Here is a 20,621-nt window from a genome sequence, read left to right as displayed (position 1 = left end):
CTCCTAATAGCACAACCCCCCCCCCCTCCAGAGCAATTATTACCCCTAAATTCTTCCTCCCAGCACAAATCCCCTCCCATGTCCTTGCAGTGCCCCTCCACCTCTCATGATACCACAGTGCCAGGGCAAATGCCCCTCCTGCCCACCCCGGCCCTGGGAACAGGTATCTTTACAGCTTGGTGTAGTAAAGTGGAGTGGGGCTAAACCATGCTGCTGGATAATGAAAACACTGCATGGGAAGGGAGTGTTAGATGGAATATCAGATTTAGATACACTTAACACAATTTGACGCCAAACTCCAGCTCACAATGCAGTTACACAAGCAGTCACAGCAAATGTATTTTTTTTTTCTTTTGGAATAAAGGTTTTACATAAATTAAAAAAAAAAAACTGATCAAGCACCACTGTCAGTGGTAAATGGTTTGTCTTAACAAGTAACTAACAGACTTACTGGCCAGATCATCAGGTGAAAATCAATAAAAGGAAAGCCTAAAAAAAAAAAAAAACTAGCGCAGCCATCACATCTAAGTATTGGTAAGCTGCAATTAAATAAATGTTTGCTCCCGGGTTTAATACCACATTAAATTAAAGGACTGTAAAATGATGAGAGTGATAGGTGTTATAATTGCACCACTTTGTATGTGTTAGGGTAGGTAAGCCTTTAATTTGACTGTAAGAAATATTGGGTTACGTTGCCAGGCTGTTTATTATTCAGATCTTAAAAACTTTAAATTCTTAGAGCCTTCCCTAATAATTCTACTTTTCAAAAATGTGATATCCCAAGGTCGAATTGATGAAGCACAATCCATTTATCATTCTGAGATCACCCTATCCTCCACATTGGTGTCAGCGCACACTGCTTTATGAGTTGAATGTTCTTTAATGTATGTACAGGTGTTATATGTCACACTGCATTGCCTGTGGAATGCTAATGTGAGCTTTTTACCATGCCACTACACAATGCTCCCCACAAACATAGCCTGCTTTTGACACATTTTAGAATTCAATTAACCCTTTATTGCAGAAAGTAAAACACACTTAACGCCCGAACCCAGATTTGCAACTACAAGTGTGCCACCCCTGCAGCTGTCTGGGGCTAAGAGGCCACAAATTGAATACATGAATGAATAAATCAGTTTATGTTTAATGAAATAAACATGGAATGTTTAGTTAAAAAAATAATAATTTACCCACTTAGAGCAGTTGCTATATACTGCTAAAGGGTTACATGTCAAAAAGCCAAGGAGTTTCCAGTCATTACTTACCAACCAGCCTGCGACCAACCAAATGAATGCATTAAAAACAGGGGTTTAGTTGCACACATTTGAAAATATATGCATAAGCTGCAGGCCCCCCGGGAAGGCACCCTGATATCTGCAGACCCTAACTCTACCTTTAGGCCCCTTTCACACAGGGAGTCCGTTCAGATCCGCCTGTCCATTTTTCAGGTGGATCTGAACGGATGCCCCATGCATCTCTATGGGGCATAGGATGTCAGCGGAGACATGTCCGCTGCCATCCGATACGATCCGTCAATACCGGATGGATGGAAACCCTATTTTCTATCCGTCTGGTAGATCGGATCGGATGAGAACGGACAGATTCTCATCCGATTCCCCCATAGAGATGAATGGGGACCTGACAGGTCTGTCTCCGCACACAGCGCGGAGACAGAGCTACCATCCTCCTGCTCAGCAGGGGATCGGCGGATTGATCCCTGGCTGAGATAAACGGAGTCTGCCTCACGGACCGGACTGTGTGAGCCACTAGCCTGTGACCGGTTTGTGAGCCAATAGCGGGCGAGCGCGCCCCCGCCATGGCTCGTTCACGGAGCAGTCACACTACGATCATCGGTACAGCGGGAGAAAGGCGGGCGGCTTATGTAAACAAGCCGCCTGTCATTCTCCCCTGTGTAAAAATGGAGATCAGACGGTTCTACTATGTAGAACCGTTGATCTCTGTTTTTACAATAGGAATGTCCCACTACAGTTAGAAACACGCCCCTAGGACATACTTAACCCCTCCCTCTCCAATACAGTTAACCCCTTCCCTGCCAGTGTCATTTGTACAGAAACAGTGCATATTTTTAGCACTGATTACTGCAGTAATGTCACTGGTAACCCCAAAAGTGTCAAAAATGTGAGTCAAGGGTCCGATCTGTCCGCCGCAATGTCGCAGTCAAATCTTTCCCTTTGTTAGTAAACGCGATAACTTTTGCGCAAACCAATCAAAATACGCTTTTTGCAATTTTTTTTTACATATGTAGCATAAAACAAATTGGCCGCAAATGTTAAAAAATGTTGATTTTTACATTTTTTGTTTGGGAATTTCATATAAAAAAATGTGAAAAATATTGTTATTTTTGCAAAATTTACGCTCACACAGGTAATCAAATACCACCAAAAGAAAGCTCTGTTTGTGGGAAAAAAAGGACGTGAAATTCGTTTAGGTACAGCGTCGCACGACCGCGCAATTGTCCATTAAAGTCACACAGTAAAAAATCGCAAAAAAAACCCTGGTCGGAATGGGGGTAAAATCTTCCGGGGCTTAAGTGGTTAAAGGTGCAGGATCACACTGAACACCCAGCACGTTGCACAATGGCAGAAAATGTGTCAGTGCGTTGCCTGTCCAATATAAAAACAATGCAAAAAATGGTCACTTCCCCACCTATAACTGGTCTTAACAGCAAGGAGCACTGGAAGGGCAAACGCATATCAAAAAAAGCCACATGTAGGGCAGTAAGGAAACAGCAACGCTTGTATCAGTACTTTACACTGATAAAATTAGAATAAAGAAGTAGCATTTAACCGCTTCCCGCGAATCGACATAGCCCTACGTCAGCTCAGAGAAATGGTTATACCGGGGTGATGCCTATAGCTAGAGGCATCGTCCCAGTACCATTTTTTAGAGCCGGCGGTCGGCTTTCAGTTTTTTTTTTGGGGGGCAGATAGGTTGTCATACGTTGGCGCACACTGCCATTCTACTCAAAAGCTCCTATAAGGCATGACAACATGAGGACTAGAACTTTTTCGCCAAAGCACATCAACTCACTGCACTAGCACCAATATAAACAATGACAGTTCTGTGAATCTATATTAATAGCCATTAAAATGTATAAGTGTGAGCGTGCTCTAAAACATTTCTATCTTTTTATATTATTCATATGTTTGTAAAGAATCTCTAAAATGTGTCCTGTTTATTCATAGAACTCTATGAAAGTGATGTTCAAATGTCTGTGGAAAAAGTGTGGGAAAATTCTAAGCACTGCTGCTGGGATCAAGAAACACATTCGGACCATTCACCTGGGGTAACCTATTACAGTACTTGCGGTAGCCTATGTGTTGAAATTGCTTAGCTATAACTCATCTGGTATTTTCATCTGTGCAACTGTTATTTTAGGATCTCATTTGTCCTCATTGCTGAAAATAACGGTCCTTATGGCAAATTGTGATCTTGGCAGCTTAGTGAAATAAGTCTAATGATTCTAAGCCCTACTCTACCTTCTGATCTCTTGGTAATACCAAGAGAAGATGCAGTACAGAAACCACACAAATCAGTCTCTAAAGCCAATCTTTCCATTAACAGGTGCAAGGTAATGGGATATGTTCACAATGCTAGGGTGATTGCAGTTCTGGTGTTCTTGTGTACTGCTCTGAGCTAAAAAAGTGATTATATCTCTGGAATCTCTGGAAATGGACAGATATAAAGCATTATCTACAGTAAATTATTCTGCTCACATAGCTAAAATGTTCATTTGTTTTACCAAATCTCATTGATTACATATATATTGAAAAATTACTGTATTTTTATTTTATATTAGCTATGTGTATATGTTTTAATTTGTTGGATGAATTTGGTGGATGCATTTTAACCACTTTACCACTAGAGCATTTTGCTGTCTTACGTCTGGGCCACTTTTTGCGATTCGGCGCTGTGCGACTTTAACTGACAATTGCACGGTCATGCAACGCCGTACCCAAACGAAATTTACGTCCTTTTTTTCCCACAAACAGAGCTTTCTTTTGGTGGTATTTGATCACCTGTGCGATTTTTACTTTTTGCGCTATAAACAAAAAAAGAGTGTTTATTTTGAAAAAATAAAACAATATTTTTAACATTTTTTTATATGAAATTCCCCCCAAAAAAGATGTAAAAACCAACTTTTTTAACCACTTGCCGACCGCCGCACGACTATCTACGTCGGCGGTCAGCCCCTCACAGGCAAACTAACGTAGGGCTACGTTGCTTGCTTGTGAGGGTCTAGGGAGCGAGCGCGCGCCCCCCGGGGCGCGCTCCCGCTCCCGCGTGGTCACGGACCCCCCCGCGCGTGTGACCAGCGGACCCGATGTCCGCCGGTCACTCGGCGATCGGCGGGGGAGAGGGAGAATGTCAGGCAGCTTGTGTAAACAAACTGCCTGTCATTCTCTTCGCTGCAAAGACACTGATAAAACGGATCTGGTATGTAGATCCGTTGATCAGTGTCTTTACAGCTAGAGCCACAGCCAATCACAGTAGAAACCACGCCCCTAGGGACACACACAGCCCCTCCCTTCCAAATAAAGTTAACCCCTTCACTACCAGTGTATTTTTACAGTAACAGTGCATATATATAGCACTGATTACTGTAGAAATGTCACTGGTAACCCCAAAAGTGTCAAAAATGTCAGTCAAGGGTCCGATCTGTCCGCCGCAATGTCGCAGTACCGCAAAAAAAATCGCAGATCGCCGCCATTACGCGTTAAAAAAAAAAACAACAAAAATGACAAAAATCTTTCCCTTTGTTAGTAAACGCGATAACTTTTGCGCAAACCAATCAAAATACGCTTTTTGCGATTTTTTTTACCAAACATAGGTAGCATAAAATAAATTGGCCGAAAATTTTTAAAAATTTTGATTTTTACATTTTTTTTGGGGGGAATTTCATATAAAAAAATGTGAAAAATATTGCTATTTTTGCAAAATTGACGCTCTTTTTTTGTTTATAGCGCGTGATCAAAAAATCGCACAGGTGATCAAATACCACCAAAAGAAAGCTCTGTTTGTGGGAAAAAAAGGACGTCAAATTCGTTTAGGTACAGCGTCGCACGACCGCGCAATTGTGCGTTAAATTCACGCAGTGCCGAATCGCAAAATACCCCCTGGTCGGAATGGGGGTAAAATCTTCCGGGGCTTAAGTGGTTAAAAAATTTTGGCCAATTTGTTTTCTGCTACCCATGTTTGGTGAAAAAAAAATCGCAATAAGCGTATTTTGATTGGTTTGCGCAAAAGTTATTGCGTTTACTAACAAAGGGAAAGATTTATGTCATTTTTGGTGTTTTTTTTTAAACGAGTAATAGCGGAGATCTGCGATTTTTTTTTGCGGGACTGCGACATTGCGGCGGACAGATCGGACCCTTGACTGACATTTTTGACACTTTTGGGGGTACCAGTGACATTACTGCAGTAATCAGTGCTATAAATATGCACTGTTACTGTAAAAATGACACTGGCAGGGAAGGGGTTAATTTTATTGGAGAGGGAGGGGTTAATGTATGCCTGGTGCTTACTGATGTGTGGGGGGGGAGGTGACTGTGTGAGACAGGGACAGATCGGATGTCCAGCTATGCTGAACACTCCGATCTGTCACTCCCTGTCACTGAGGAGATCCGCCCGCTCTGTTTACACAGGTGGGCGGATCTCCAAACTGGATTCCCCGACGATCGGGGCAGAGCAGCGGCGATCGCCGCCGCTCCTTCCCTTGCCCGACTCCCGCTGTGAATGAAAACAGCGGGAGCGCGTCTCCGGCGGCGCGCGAGCGCCGCCTACAGGGGGAGGAGTCTGGTGACGTAGGTCTACGTCGTCAGACGGGATCGTGACACTTTGCCGCAGTAGTACTCCGGTACATAGCGGTAAAGTGGTTAAAAACTGGCTCTCTGTAAAGGTTATTACTTACCTGTCCTGTTACCCACACCGCTGATCTGCACTCTGTTGCAGAGATACAGTGGACATGGTTCTATTCACCAGCTCCTAGGTCATTAGTATGTCCTATAGTGACATAGGGGCTGGCAGATGGTGGTATCACATAGCATATAGAGCAGTGATGGCGAACCTAGGCACCCCAGATGTTTTGGAACTACATTTCTCATGATGCTCTACTACACTGCAGAGCGCATGAGCATCATGGGAAATGTAGTTCCAAAACATCTGCGGTGCCAAGGTTCGCCATCACTGATATAGAGGAACCTCTGCTCTATAATACTATATTCCTATTTGTTCAGAAGTTTATTGGTGAAGTACCACTGGTGTGTGTGTTACTAGTCATGTCTTTGTACTGTATTTTTCAAACACTCATGTGAACTACAAAGCTTTCACTTAAAGAGCTAATTTTGAGATTCTTATTTCAATGTTTCTTTCTTCAGCCGCAGTGGAGAATCTGATGACTGTGATGGTGAAGAAGACTTCTACTATACAGAGATCAGACTAAACAATGAATCTGGCAGTGAAGGATTGTACAGCCTGTCTCAAGTATCACCGACCTATGCATCAGCTCCGTCTACAGTACTCCTTCCTAGTGCTGGAAGTTATGAAACCATTTGTACCAAGACAGAGACCAAGCTAAATACCCGTCTGAGTAGATCAGCTCCAAACACCTATTACTTAGTGAGCTCAGATCATGCTTATCAGGTAAACCATGATGTAAGTTAATATCTGTAAAGAAAATTTATTGTTGCCTACCACATAGCAAGGTTCATAATGCTGATAAACGTTTTATTGTGAAATCCAGGTCTGGATATATTTATGAACTGTCACTCACTTACCTGCTGTGTTAGAAAGAGCTTACTCACTTTCCCACTGTGTATATCATGGTGGAACAACTTTTTTTTTCTCCTGCCACAACACTGATATGTGAAAACAATGCCAGGATTTTCAAAAAGAAGAGAAATGGCGGCGCCATACTATGGATAAATACTATGGCGTAAGAGTTGTACTACATCTGGAAAAAAATAAAGTGTTTTACATTTAGTTATTTATTTTGAATTTAGTAACTAAAGACATTTATTTCAATGTTTTATGGTGTGCTCTTAAATGATCAATTAGTTCTCCACCAATTATAATTCATCTCCACCAATATACAGAATATTAGCTGAATACATTAATTGGCAAGTCCTTTATTTTGGCTCTAACAGGTCCCATACATTTTTACTTTACCATTTTCTGTTTGACCCTATACATTGTCCATCATTCGTTTTTAATTCCCAGTCCTGGAAGACATGCTTAACAACACTGCACTGAATTCGGGATATGAGCGTTCACCATCACAAGGAAAGGCCAAAACTCATCACCACAAAGAGATGGCTTCAAGGACAAGGAGGACCCAGTGTCCTCTCTTTGTTTTGGTTTGAAGCTGAAGACACGTAAGAGAATGGGGAAACCAGGAAGAAGCACGCCTGCTCAGTCTGAAGGTCGGGAACTGTTGGAAAATGAGTAAGAGAGGGAATTTAGAACAGCAAAAATCTCAAATGAGTTCTTAGTTGTAATTGATCAATGCTTTTGATTTGGTTCTTATAGCTGTTGTAATGGGTGGGTCTGAAATGGGACAAGATGTCACAAAAAAAGATATGTCTTACATCTGTTCTGTATTGTTCGCTTGTCAGTCAATAATTCAAACCAGCCTACCTAAATAGAGGTAAGTTCTTTTTGGCCACCTCATCATCTGATAACATTCAAGGTTTGTTCAACAGTCTCCTTACAGCTCAGCAAGATACTAACAACTTGATAATAACAAAGCCATAGATGTGCTTTTTGTATGGATGCAATGTGATAAGGAATATCTTTTATGGTTGTCATGATTGCCCCAATAATGAGTTAGGTATTTGAATTTAAAGATTTAGGTGGTCTCACTAATGGTGCTTTTCCACTGCATGGAACCGAACGGTTCGGCTCACTTTTGTGCTTTTCCACTGCATGGTACCGCATGGTATGGTGTAGGAATGGTTCGGTACGGTACGGCGGCCCTTTTCCACTACATGGAACCGAATGGTATGGCTCTCTAAACAGTACCTTAAACAGTATCACCTCAGTTGTGGTTCCAAGAGGGCCGTACCGGTACCATATTCCACAATCCTTTGCATGCAGCCTTGACTGTTTGTCACTACTTGCCACTGATTGGTCAGAGGATCGTTGTTATCCCACCCACTTACTTTAGTACTACTTTAGTGGAAAAGCAAACCGTACCGAACTGTTCCAACACCATACCATGCGGTACCATGCAGTGGAAAACCAAACCGGGCCAAGTGGAGCCGAGCCAGTACTTGCAGTGGAAAAGTGCCATAATATATTTCAAACAGAACCTCATTAGTTGCATTTCATCTGGTGGCTAGTTCCTGGATGAGTGCAACTTCCAAAAGCACTGTGGCATTAGCCAGAAACGAATTAAGCAAACTTGTGGGGGCAAAACATTTCTGCAGTACTATAAATAGGAAACACCTATCCATATCTGTACACCATCTCAGATCTCTTGCAGATTAGTCCAGGATTACTAAAACATAAGTGCTTCTTAGTTGTTGGCCCCACCACCCTCTCAAGCCTTCATAATAGCTAATCACTGTGATGGTCATTGCTAGCCAATAGTAAGGGATATAAAGTGTGGAGGGAAGGAGGGAAACAGTGTCAGTGACTAAAAAAACTGGGTTTTCAGAGTCCTGGAATGGTCTACAAAAGAGCTTTGGTGGCCTGCTATTTAAAGTATATAACTATATAGAATATTTTTGTTTTCTTTTAGGCTACTCCTTCAGTGAACATTCCAAACTCAAGACAAAGTAATGTCAACAACTTCAGTGTTCCTCGACTCCTGCCTCAAACTACTTACAAAGGCACCTCAGTGAGTAAATATAATAGAAGGAAGTCATAAGGAGTATTGAGTGGAGCAGACCACATCACTGGTGAAGATCCAAGACAGATAGTGGAAACACTGGGGAAGCAAAATAAACAATAAAAGAAAGTATAGTGAAATTATTCATTTCACATTAGCATAGAAAAACAAAATCAATATACAGATCCAATGTATATAATCCATGGCATGACTGAAACAAGCATATCACTTCCGAATGGAAGGGCACAACACACATATTACATGGCAATAAAGAAGTCTTAGTATGGGCTATTGTAACAGCAGGCAAAAACTTGTAGTTGTCGGAAGACATCAGACACAGAATTACAACAAAGCACAGAAATGAAGCTGTCTCCTGACCCAACTACAGTCAGCTTCTATCTGTTAATACCTTAAAGCCCAACGGCAGTCAAATAATTAGGATAGTAAGAGGGTCAGAAACTCTGTCAGGTCTTTTAAGTTCTGATTGTTTCTTTGTTAAGGAGATTTCCTCTCGCTTCCTGTTCTGTCTGACAGCTGTCATTTGGAGAGGAAGTCATCAAAGAATATTTTAAACCTCATTGTGTGCGATTTTGGAGGCAATCCAGACAAATTTATATAAAAACAGGTATTTTATTCAAAGCATTTTTGTTAAAAAACAAAAAAGACAATTTGGATAAAGAAGCATGCGTGTTTGTAGACATAGGAAGCAAAATATTCAAGAAAAAATTGTTATATATAGGTCAGTTACAAAGTGGCATTCCCCAACTGGCTGCTGTATAGATCCAAATACCTCCCCTTTTTCTTTCTTTTCTATTTTTTTAAGTTGGACATTGAAATTGGATATACTTTCCAGCGACCCTTGTTGCAACACTATGAGTTAATTGCAGCTTGGAGGTATTTTAGCCTATGGAAGCACTCAAATCAAAGGGTCATATATACTATGTAAGCTTTTTTTCAACTTTATATGTCAAATTAATGTTGGCAAATATATTTTTTTAGCACCCAACTTTAATGTAATTATTATATATTGCAGAAGTTGCAGAAAAATCCCTGAAGAAGAATCTGTTACATATTTTGAAACGTGTTGGATATTTCCCTTTCTGTGGTATCATCTATGCTGTTACCATATATGGATCTATACAGCAGCCAGTTGGTGAATGCCACTTTGTAACTAACTGATATATAATAATTTTTTCTTGATTATTTTGCTTCCAATGTCTACAATCGCACATGCTTCTTAATCCAAATTGTCTTTATTTGTTTTTAACAAAAATGCTTTGAATAAAATACCTGTTTTATATAAATTTGTCTGGATTGCCTCAATTCCCAATCAATGAGGTTTAAAATAGTCTTTGATAATTTATCAGGGATGACGGCAATGACACCTCTAGCCAACTGAGTCATTCTGTTTTCACTTAGAGAGGAAGTGAGAAAAATAATTATCCTGAATACTGCCTGTATCCTTTCTGCAGGGATGTTCCCTTACTTCCTGTTTTCCCTGACGCTTGTCATGTGGACAGGAGGTGCGGAAGTAAAACCTCCCAAACATGTACAGCAATAAAATTTGACAAAAGTTTTAGTCCTTCTCTGTTATATCCAAACCAAGAAAATGTATGAAATTGGGCTTTAGGAGTCAAGGATATCAGGGGATAAGCAGAGCATAGGAGGCCATAATATTTTTAAAAAGAAAGAGGAGTTAGGCATCTGAGCCTGTGCAAGAAGTACAAATTGTGAAGAGCATGAGATGGTGGCATCTAGAGCAAAGAGGAGCCCTGAGAGGTATTAGAGTGGTTGAAGCAATAAGAGATGACGGATAGGTAAAATGGACTATCCTGTGTTATGGAAAGAATAATACTCATGATGTTTCCATAAGATAATATACTGTATAAACAATAACTCACCCTAAGCTCCACTGCACTGTGAGAAAATAAAGAGCTAAGTGTCTGTGCTCAGGCTGAACGTCCAAACCAAATGTTATATGAATAAAGCCAGCACACGAAAAGGCTTCTTCCAGGTAAAATTCCTTATTCCAACATGGATAGCTGTGACATATACTGACGCGTTTCGGCTTTACGCCTTCCTCATAGCATCACACGTCAGCATTTGTCATGTTGTCACCGCTATCCATGTTGGAATAAAGAATTTTACCTGGAAGAAGCCTTTTCATGTGCATGCTTTATTCATATAACATAATATACTGTATCTCTGTTCCTTCTTTGCTGCTATAATGTGTAAAATCTATATGCAAAAACTAAAAACTTTTTCATTAACCAAACTCCTTAATAATACATTTTTATAACTTTACCCATATCCTGTGGCTTACATATGAAAAAAAGTGGACTGGCATCATATCATTTAAAAAATTAAAGTTCTCTTTTATCAAGTCCTGGTCATGACATCTGCTAGATCAAATTCTTTTTCCTTGTGGCAGCATTGAGCTTCTGGCCTGCTTAGCCAAATGTCATAAAATAATACCCATAGGTGCCTCAGGGATTTCAATATATTAATCTTGATTCTATATAGAGAGCATGGTTATTTCATACATACAAAAGAGGAAGTTGAACAGAAAATTCTAATTACACCTAGAAACCTCAGCACAAGTTCATACAATCCTCCATGAAGGATCCAGCTATAGTTCCCATTCATAGGCATTGTCATTTTAGTGCCTAACAATGGCACCCTACCCAGTCCAAATATTAAGCATGGCTGGAAAATCACATCTTCTGCACCACAGTATTCATTAACTTGTCACTTGTTTGAGCTTAGAAATTGTTTAATTGTTTGGGTAGTTCATGAATTTAATTGTTGACTTTATGGCGAGACAACAGAATTGTAGTTATTCCTACCTCATTATTCTGCATTTATTCCTAGAGTGTGACTACAATTGATCACAGCTGTGGAGCCCTTTGTAGAGACTGAACAGATCAGCTTGAGCAAAGAATGTGGCATTTAAAAATACACTTTTAAACTAAAATCTGCTCATTTAGCCTTTTATTTTAAAAGGAATGTACAGTATACTTATTTTGTGCATAATTTATTTTTAACTATTAGTATTTATAGACAGTACCCAGACACCGTCTTTGTGTGAATAGCTCTTGTCTCCGTATAACCCTTAAGGACCATAACAATTTTGACATTTCTGCTATGGACCTTTAACTCTCTTAATAAAGGGGAGAGCTATATCTGTTAACAATTTTTCCACATTAGAGAAAACATGTCCTAGCCTTTTATTTCACTCTGTAAACACAAAGAGGTACGCAAAGAAGCTGTTTTGCTGTATTCTCTCTGTGCTTTTTCCTGTAACATATTCTTACCTTCTGCATCACAAGGCAGAATGTTTTTTCCTACACCTCCTTGCCGCTTTAAATCACAATGGGTAATCGTTTCCTTCTCTCTTAGGGTGGATTACAAGGATTGAAATCCTGCACATGGACCCTGATCCACTTAACAATGTGTTCCATCATGCTCCTAAAAGCATGTATTCTATTTACTGCAGTACCCACCTCCTGGCTGATCTCCTGTAAACTTGTCACTAAGACTATGGTAGCAGTGGGCTTCTACCTAGCCTATTGACCTATCATTATATCTCTCTGATGAGAGATCTTCTGCCTTTAATAGCAACTGCAATGTGATGGGTTTTATGCCTCATCTACTATATCCTTACTTTAGTGTAGTTTTTACTTTGGGAAACTCACCTCAGTTTGTGGTGTTATATCATTAGACCCTTAATTAAACCCTAAGCCCTCATATTCCTGGATGTCTTGGAGACTGTTTATCTTGAAAAGCTCCGGAATCAAATCTGTCACCATAGAATCAAACACTGAAGCTTTCACCTTCCTCTGCAGTGGATGTTGCCCCTTTCTCAGACTCCTTCACTTGACCTTGTACTGCTCAAGTTATGTGGGTCCAATTCTCATATCATCATAAATACATTCACTTCAGCACAACATTTTGTATAATCCTCATATTATTATACGTACATGCACTTCAGCATGAAATGTTGTCTATCAGTGACCAAAGTTGATGAAGATGCAGCCATTGGCACCCTATGATTACATCTCCATGCAAATTTCCCTCAGGTTCTACTGCTGAACTTCTTTGGGACAGCCAGTGCCTGACTTCTCCATTCAAGGTCACTGGACCCTACCTCTCACTATGTGCTGAGTGCAGGTCCATTACATTACATAGTAACATAGTTGGTAAGATTGACTAAAGATACCAGTCTATCCAGATTACTGTGTGTGTGCCTTTGTGGCTACCATTTCCCATATCCCTGTATATTACATTCCCTAAAATGCCTGTCCAGAAGTTTGTTGAAATTTTTGACACTCCCTACTGACATCACCAACTGTTTAAGGTTAATCTGCTTCTCATCTAACTTCACTGAGGGGCTGTGTGTCTTCTTAAAAACCTAAGACTGGATAGTTTCCTTCCTGTGCTCATATTATATTATATCATATCATATCTCCTTTTAGGTGCCTCTTCCAGTGCCATCTTAAGAGCATTATAGGCCCCTGGTCAATGCAGTACACTGGGGCTCTGCCTACATGATCACCCACGAGAATAAAAATGCAAATTATCGATAAGGTGATATTTATTGTTACAGCAGTGCCAGGCTAATGACAGCTTCCAAGTTCCAAGATTCCAAGTTCTGTGGCTGGGTTCTAGCTCTGGGAATCCTTTGTCATAGATTAAATGTTTACTTGTATGTAGCACCCTACAGGTAGGTGCTAGGTAAAGTATAGTGGGCCTTGGCTACTTAACAGCAGGGCCATGATTTCAGCTGGACTGTCATGTCTCCCAGGTGAGGTTACTGAGAGGGGAGTCTCCCCACTGGCTCTGTGAGAGGATTCTCATAGGGCAGTGGAGGAAACCCAATCAGTGGCTCAGTCAGGCTTGTATCTACCCCAGAAGGCAGATTCTGCCACAGAGGATTCTAGGAGTGGGTATAAGTTTGAAGGGGGCGCATGACACAGCATCTTTGGCGGGAAGCAGAGTCCCAGGAGGGAAGCGGGTGTCCTGGGTGGCGGCCTGGGAATCCAAAGAGAGTGAAGCTGGGCTGCAGAGGGATCCGGTGTGTTGAGAACCAGCGGAGGGAGAGAGAGGGGTCCAGTTCCAGGAAAGCTTACAAAGGTTGTGAGTACTGTGGACTGCCCCTGGGGGTCTGCCTAGTGTCAGAGGGGACCACTCCGGAGAAGGTTCTAGGGATCCAGGAGTCAGCTAACTGTTAAAGGGGGTACCTAGTCAGAGGACCCTGCAGTTTGGGCCCTGAAGAGTCAGTGTACAGTGGGAAGTGTACAAAGTTGAGAGTTGCAGTAGCACAGGTGTCTACACAGAGCTACCTCAGCCAGTGCAGGTCTGGAGGGAGCTGTTCAGTGACTTTTGAGCCAAAGCAGTGTCAGGAGTCAAGTGTTCTACAGTCCTGGATCTTCTGAATTAAAGTCGAGGTTCCAGCACAATTTCAGTGCTATAGTATCTATAAGCATCAAAGCGCTGGTCGCTATTCAGCTGGCGTCAAGACAGTGCCAACAGGCATTTTTCTTCAAGTGTCCCAAAGTGTACTTAGTTGAGCCAGAGGAGTAATCCAATCATTACCTTCACCCATCCCCTAAATACAATAAAACAAACAAACCAAAGATGCTGGAATGGTCATTGTCTCAGTTCTAACACCTGGGTTTACATCTCAAATGTGCTGAAAGTGTTACTGGTAACAATGGCAGACCCACCTTAGGCTCAAGGCCTAGAAATCCTGCTACATATAAAACAAAGATTGCCATTACTGCAAAAACAGAAATACAACAATGTTTTAGAAGCGTAAATATTTAAAAAATACAAAAATAATGTTTACCCAAAACCAGTATGACTTCTCTTAAGCAACTTCTTGCAAGAACAGTTTTGTTTGTTGATATTCACCCTATTGGTAAAAGATTATTTAACGTTTTGATCACTTTTAGGTTATTTTAAATTTCTCTGTGCACTTATATTCAATTCTGAAAGATATTTATATAACTGCCTAATGCAAAGAACTGTGATATGTGTAACCCACACCAACAAATCAACAAGTTATACCAGATAGTGACCTATTAACCACTTGCCGACCGCCGCAAGTACATATACTGCGGCGGTCAGCCCCTCACAGGCAAAGTGACGTATGGGTACGTCACTAGCCTGTGAGGCTCTGGGGAGCGAGCGCGCGCCGCCGGAGGCGTGCTCCCGCTCGGTCACGGACCCCCCCGCGCATGTGCCCGGCGGACCCGATGTCCGCCGGGCACTCACGATCGTCCGTTAGAGTGGGAGAAAGGCAGGCGGCTGATGTAAACAAGCCGCCTGTCATTCTCCCCTGTGTAAGAACAGTAATCATACGGTTCTACTATGTAGGACCATTGATCACTGTTCCTACACCTCAAGCCACAGCCAATCACAGTTATAATCACACCCCTAGGGACACACACACAACCCCTCCCTCTCAAAAAAAAGTTAACCCCTTCACTGCCAGTGTAATTTTACAGTAACAGTGCATATGTATAGCACTGATTACTGTAGTAATGTCACTGGTAACCCCAAAAGTGTCAAAAATGTCAGTCAAGGATCCGATCTGTCCGCCGCAATGTCGCAGTCCTGCAAAAAAAACGCAGATCGCCGCCATTATGCGTTAAAAAAAACAACAAAAATGACAAAAATCTTTCCCTTAGTTAGTAAACGCAATAACTTTTGCGCAAACCAATCAAAATACGCTTTTTGCAATTTTTTTTATCAAAAATATGTAGCATAAAACAAATTGGCTTAAAATGTTAAAAAATTTTGATTTTTACATTTTTTTGGGGGAATTTCATATAAAAAATGTGAAAAATATTGTTATTTTTGCAAAATTGACGCTCTTTTTTTGTTTATAGCGCATGATCAAAAAATCGCACAGGTGATCAAATACCACCAAAAAGCTCTGTTTGTGGGAAAAAAAGGACGTCAAATTAGTTTAGGTACAGCGTCGCAAGACCACGCAATTGTCCGTTAAAGTCACGCAGTGCCGAATCGCAAAATAGGCCCTGGTCAGGAAGGGGGTAAAATCTTCCGGGGCTTAAGTGGTTAAAGCATTCCAGTTAGCTTGTTTTTGAGTTTTTGTTGTAATGTATTGCATTAACAGCACAAACAGACCACCTCACAGGTTCAGCAGGAGTGTACTTAAAACCTGTGCTGTGTAAAGCCCCGTACACACGTACCGATGGTCGGCTTACAAATGTTCCTCTTTTCTCCCCGGGATGTCGGTGTCTGCTGAAAAGTGCAAAGACAGCACAAGGACAGCACAAGAATTTTGTCCGCCGACTGCAGAAGTGATGTCATGTAATGGTTAACTTTCCCTGTGTTTTCTATTTTCTGAGCATGCCCAGTCTTGCAAATCTGCGGTCTGTCGGCCGAATTGTGTACTGACAGGCGAACAATCGTCCGTTCTGGTGTCGGCATACAAATATTTTCATGTTTGCACGAAAGACTTTTGTCCGCGGATTGTGCGCAGACATCTGTCGGAGGCACCATACTAACACGCGTACAATCGGCAGATCCTTCGTCCACCGACGTTTGTATGCCGACGATCGGTACGTGTGTACGGGCCTTAACTTTCTCTCTTATTCATGCTACATTCACACTTTCAAGCTAGGTTTGAATCTGATTGATGGCTCTGAGAACCATATTGGTAACTAAAGTATATGTGAACCTTTACCTTGTAAAACAACGCACTCAGCTTAAGATAGAAATGAAAGGCAAATGTGTATATATACAGTATATAAAATAGAAAATTTTAAACACGTTTTTTTCTTGTTTTATATGTGATCACATAACCTCTGTTCTAAGCTGCATAAGGAGCTTAGAGAGGTGGAAAACAGCAGTACACTGATCTTCCCAGTGATTGGCTGTGCAGTTGAGCATGTGAGCACAAGTTTTGGCCATTTGAGGACAGGCAGGCCATTCTCCCAGCACAGCCAGAAAACTGACCAGGCTGAGATGGATGCGTTCTCATGCATGGTCAGTTTTAAATAGGAAAGCAGGGGAACTGGCAGGATCACCAATTATTTCAGAAAAAGGAAGAAATACAAAGTGCATACTGCTGAACAATTAGCATGATAATATAATATTTTTGTTTATATTTTCAGGTCCGTCTTCCATGCAGTACAAAACTTGAGGAACATACACAACCAGTTCAGACGGTGTTATCTTCCTCTACCAGAGCTGCTGTAGTAACAAGGTATGATAAACCACTGTAAGTGTCAGACTGCCAGCTTGGAGAATAAAAAAAGGCACAAAATACACTATATGCTTTTGGTAGGTGCAGAGCAGCGTTGCCAACTGACCAGATTGAAATTTACTGACATGACACCCAAAATTTACTGGCACAGCCAAGTTTTTACTGCCATTTTCAAAAGTTACAAAATTACAGTTTTAAGTGTAAATTTCAGTATTTTAACTACAAACAAGTACAATATGCAATTAGCAATGTGATTTATGGTAGATTTTAAGGCAAAATCATATTTATTATTTTATTTTTGATATAGTAAGTAGCTCAGGGACACGAGGGAAAGAATCTGGAATGGACAGACACACATGAAACTGACTCTCACAGTGACACTGACAGCAGTGTGCAGCAGCACAGATAATGATGACACCTCACCGACATGACACGTTCCTTCCTGAATCACTGTAACAGTCTCTCGCCACACCAGGGGGTCCTTTCAGTCCACTCCATTCCATACAGCATTGACAGTCCTGATCCCAGCTTGCCTTGCTCCCATCCAGAAGACACGCACACGAGACTCTGGCCGCTCTGCTTCCTTGCACCATGACATCACACAACACAGTCAGGCTCCACCTTCGCCAGATCCAACCCCCGCCGGTGCCACCCGAACACACTGTAGCAGGCTGTAGCAGGCACTCTGATGGTCTTGGTCGAGCGCCACAGCCAAATATGAACAACCTTTTCCTGTCATGGACATTAACTGGCAGGAGAAACGTACCCAGTTTTTACTGGCTGCCCATAAAAATACTGACGGTTAGCAACACTGGTGCAGGGTTTGTCTTCCTCATGTCCTAGTTGCCTCCTGATGACTGACTGATTGTCAGGGGCATGTTCAGAAAGTAAAAGGAGAGATGCAGAAAGCACAGATTCACAAAATGAATGAAGCAGGGAGATGCATGCACTTGTAGGCCCTCATGTACAGTTTTCTCTCCAGCACAGAAAACAGTAATGACTTCACCAAATCTCACTCAAAATCTTGTGAAACTAGCAGATATTTCACACTGCAGATATAAAGCTATAAGGCTCAAAATACAAAGGGAAGTGAACCGCTATTTTTCAGGAAGAATTCAAGACAATGGGTAGATCTTTCAGGGTGCTTCGTAGACACAACAAACATTTATACGTAGCTGTTTTCTTATAGGTTAAAAATCAGTATTTTGTTCATTTAATTTACATTAACAACTGCAGTATCAAATAGGACAAAGAAAGGGTTTAGGGGCATCCCTCAAATGCCCACCAAAAGGAACTGAATTGACTATCTCGGTACCCAAGGATTACAAACATGTTTTTGTACAGAATACAATTTTAATAAACCAAAGTTAAAATCAATCAAGACATGTTTCCATAGTTATAAAACATTTGTTAAAGTGACATATCTGGTATCATCACTAGTCCAAGTTGGTGTTGCTGAAGAAACAATGTCCTCAGATGAAACTGAGGATATTTATGCTCTTATGCCCCATACACACGTGCAGATTATCTGCAGACTTTTGTCTGCAGACTTACCTTTTCTATGTAGTGCAAGGGCCTGCCGGATTGCATACAAATTGAAAGTGTTTAGGTTTGACCTCATATTATATGGTTTTGGTAAGTCTGCAGACAAAAGTCTGCAGATAATCTGCACGTGTGCATGGGGCATTAGAGATGCTTGGAATTATGTTGAATCTTCTACATCAGTGGTTCTTAACCTTGTTGGAGGTACTGAACCCCACCAGTTTCATATGCGCATTCACCGAACCCTTCTCAATTGGAAAAATAAAATATGATTTTTTCAAATTCAAATCATAGGTATATATTTAGGTATAAATTTATACATAGGTGCACAAAATGAACAAAACCATTAAAGAAAAAAATTTGGGATAACTTAACTTCAGCCGCTTTTCCCAGCATGATATTCGCCATCTTCAACACAGCTGGTTTTATGAGTGTTTCACCAATGGTGTGTGGTTTGCCCTGCTTTGCGATCAGGTAAGCAACTTTGTACGATGCTATGAGGATCGGTTTGTTGATGGGTACAAAGCCAGGAACAGGCAGACTAGCCTTTTCATCAAATCTGGCTCTCCTCACCTTGAATTCAGCGAGCGTTGTGTTCTTGAATTTTCCATCTCCATGCAGCTTTAGGAAGTGTTCTCTTAGTTTTGCCGGTGCTAGACTAGAATTGCTCAACTTAGCATTGCAAATCATGCAGTTAGGACGCTGACTCCCATCACGTTCCGTTATACATGTGAATCCATATTGTACATATTCGTCCGACCACTTTATTTTTTTGCTCGACATAGTTAGTATGAAGGGATTAAAATATTAAGAAAGAAATCACACGACGTACCATCACAGCAGTTACAATTCGACTAGTGGACGCGCCAAATTCCCTGCAGCACAGATAGGCCAAGCAATGTTGCGTGATGACCTACAGCCAATGAGCGGGGCGTGTCATCACGAATCATATGTCGGGTGTGTGTCTTGACCTCCGCCGAACCCACGAGACTGACTCACCGAACCCCTGGGGTTCAATCGAACCCAGGTTAAGAACCACTGCTCTACATGTTTTACAGCAAAAACCGCTTCATCAGGAGGAATTACATACGAATCATCTATAATAAAGCAGTGAAATATTATTTCATTGTGACAACCAATCCTATAATAGAATATGAGGAGGGAAGAAGGTTTTGAATACTGTAGTGCTTACCCAGGTGGAGCAGGCAAATAGGCACAAACCAGGAGCACGTTCATCTAGTTTCAAATAGGAGATGATTTTAATTGGACGAGCAAAGTAAAAGCAAAGTAAAAAAATAAAGATTTCAAATAAAATCAAACTTTTACTGTACCGTTCATCAAGTTAACTAATGAGTAAGATATTTAATGTAAAAACACATTCAGACATGCCAGTTACAATATTCATATTTTATTTCCTTTGTATCTCTGCCTGACTTACATTTATGTGAGTTATGACTGTGGTTCAGCTGTTCTAAAATGAAAAATACCCCCTTCTTTTTCTTTTCAGAAAACCTCGCGGTGAAGGCAAGAAATGTCGTAAAGTTTACGGGATGGAGAATCGGGATAAATGGTGTACAGCCTGCCGCTGGAAGAAGGCCTGTCAGAGGTTTCCTGACTGACTAGATGAAGTGATAAATTCCACCTGTGTAAGACACTGATGGAGAGCTCAAGTGCTCATGTCTTTGATCATGCTCTCTATAAACAGATAAAGGAACATCACCTGGGAAGGAATGGGTTCACACAAAGGTGAAACATTGACTAAAACTAAAGGGATGTTCAATCCATGTTTGCATGATGATGTATGAGCTTAATGCTCACCAGAGTTTTTGAACATTTCCTACATGTATTTGTGATCGTACACGTGTACATCAGTGATCTTATTGGACTCGGAACAGATGCACAACTTTATACATAAACATCATTATTGATTTTCCTGATTTGGAGATAACTGCAAGTTAATAAGAAATAATGATAGGGCAAAAATACTTAAAA

General features: G+C 41.1%; 1 protein-coding gene across 1 annotated transcript in view; it reads left to right on the top strand.

Moving 5' to 3' along the window:
* Positions 1-20,248, top strand: part of ZNF704 (zinc finger protein 704) — a gene marked incomplete at both ends in the record, with an annotated part of 64,386 nt that extends 44,138 nt beyond the window's left edge. The window contains 5 exons of the mRNA XM_082257500.1: positions 3,207-3,307; positions 6,399-6,663; positions 8,762-8,860; positions 16,996-17,087; positions 20,137-20,248. Of these exons, the coding sequence (XP_082113626.1) occupies positions 3,207-3,307; positions 6,399-6,663; positions 8,762-8,860; positions 16,996-17,087; positions 20,137-20,248 (669 nt within the window). The remainder of the gene's footprint in view (positions 1-3,206; positions 3,308-6,398; positions 6,664-8,761; positions 8,861-16,995; positions 17,088-20,136) is intronic.
* Positions 20,249-20,621: the final 373 nt, after the last annotated feature.

This window comes from Pelophylax lessonae, assembly GCF_965119305.1.
Source record: "Pelophylax lessonae genome assembly, chromosome: 5".
Classification (NCBI taxonomy): domain Eukaryota; kingdom Metazoa; phylum Chordata; class Amphibia; order Anura; family Ranidae; genus Pelophylax; species Pelophylax lessonae.
The sequence above is the reverse complement of the archived record's forward strand: the minus strand, read 5'-3'. Positions and strand labels throughout refer to the sequence as shown.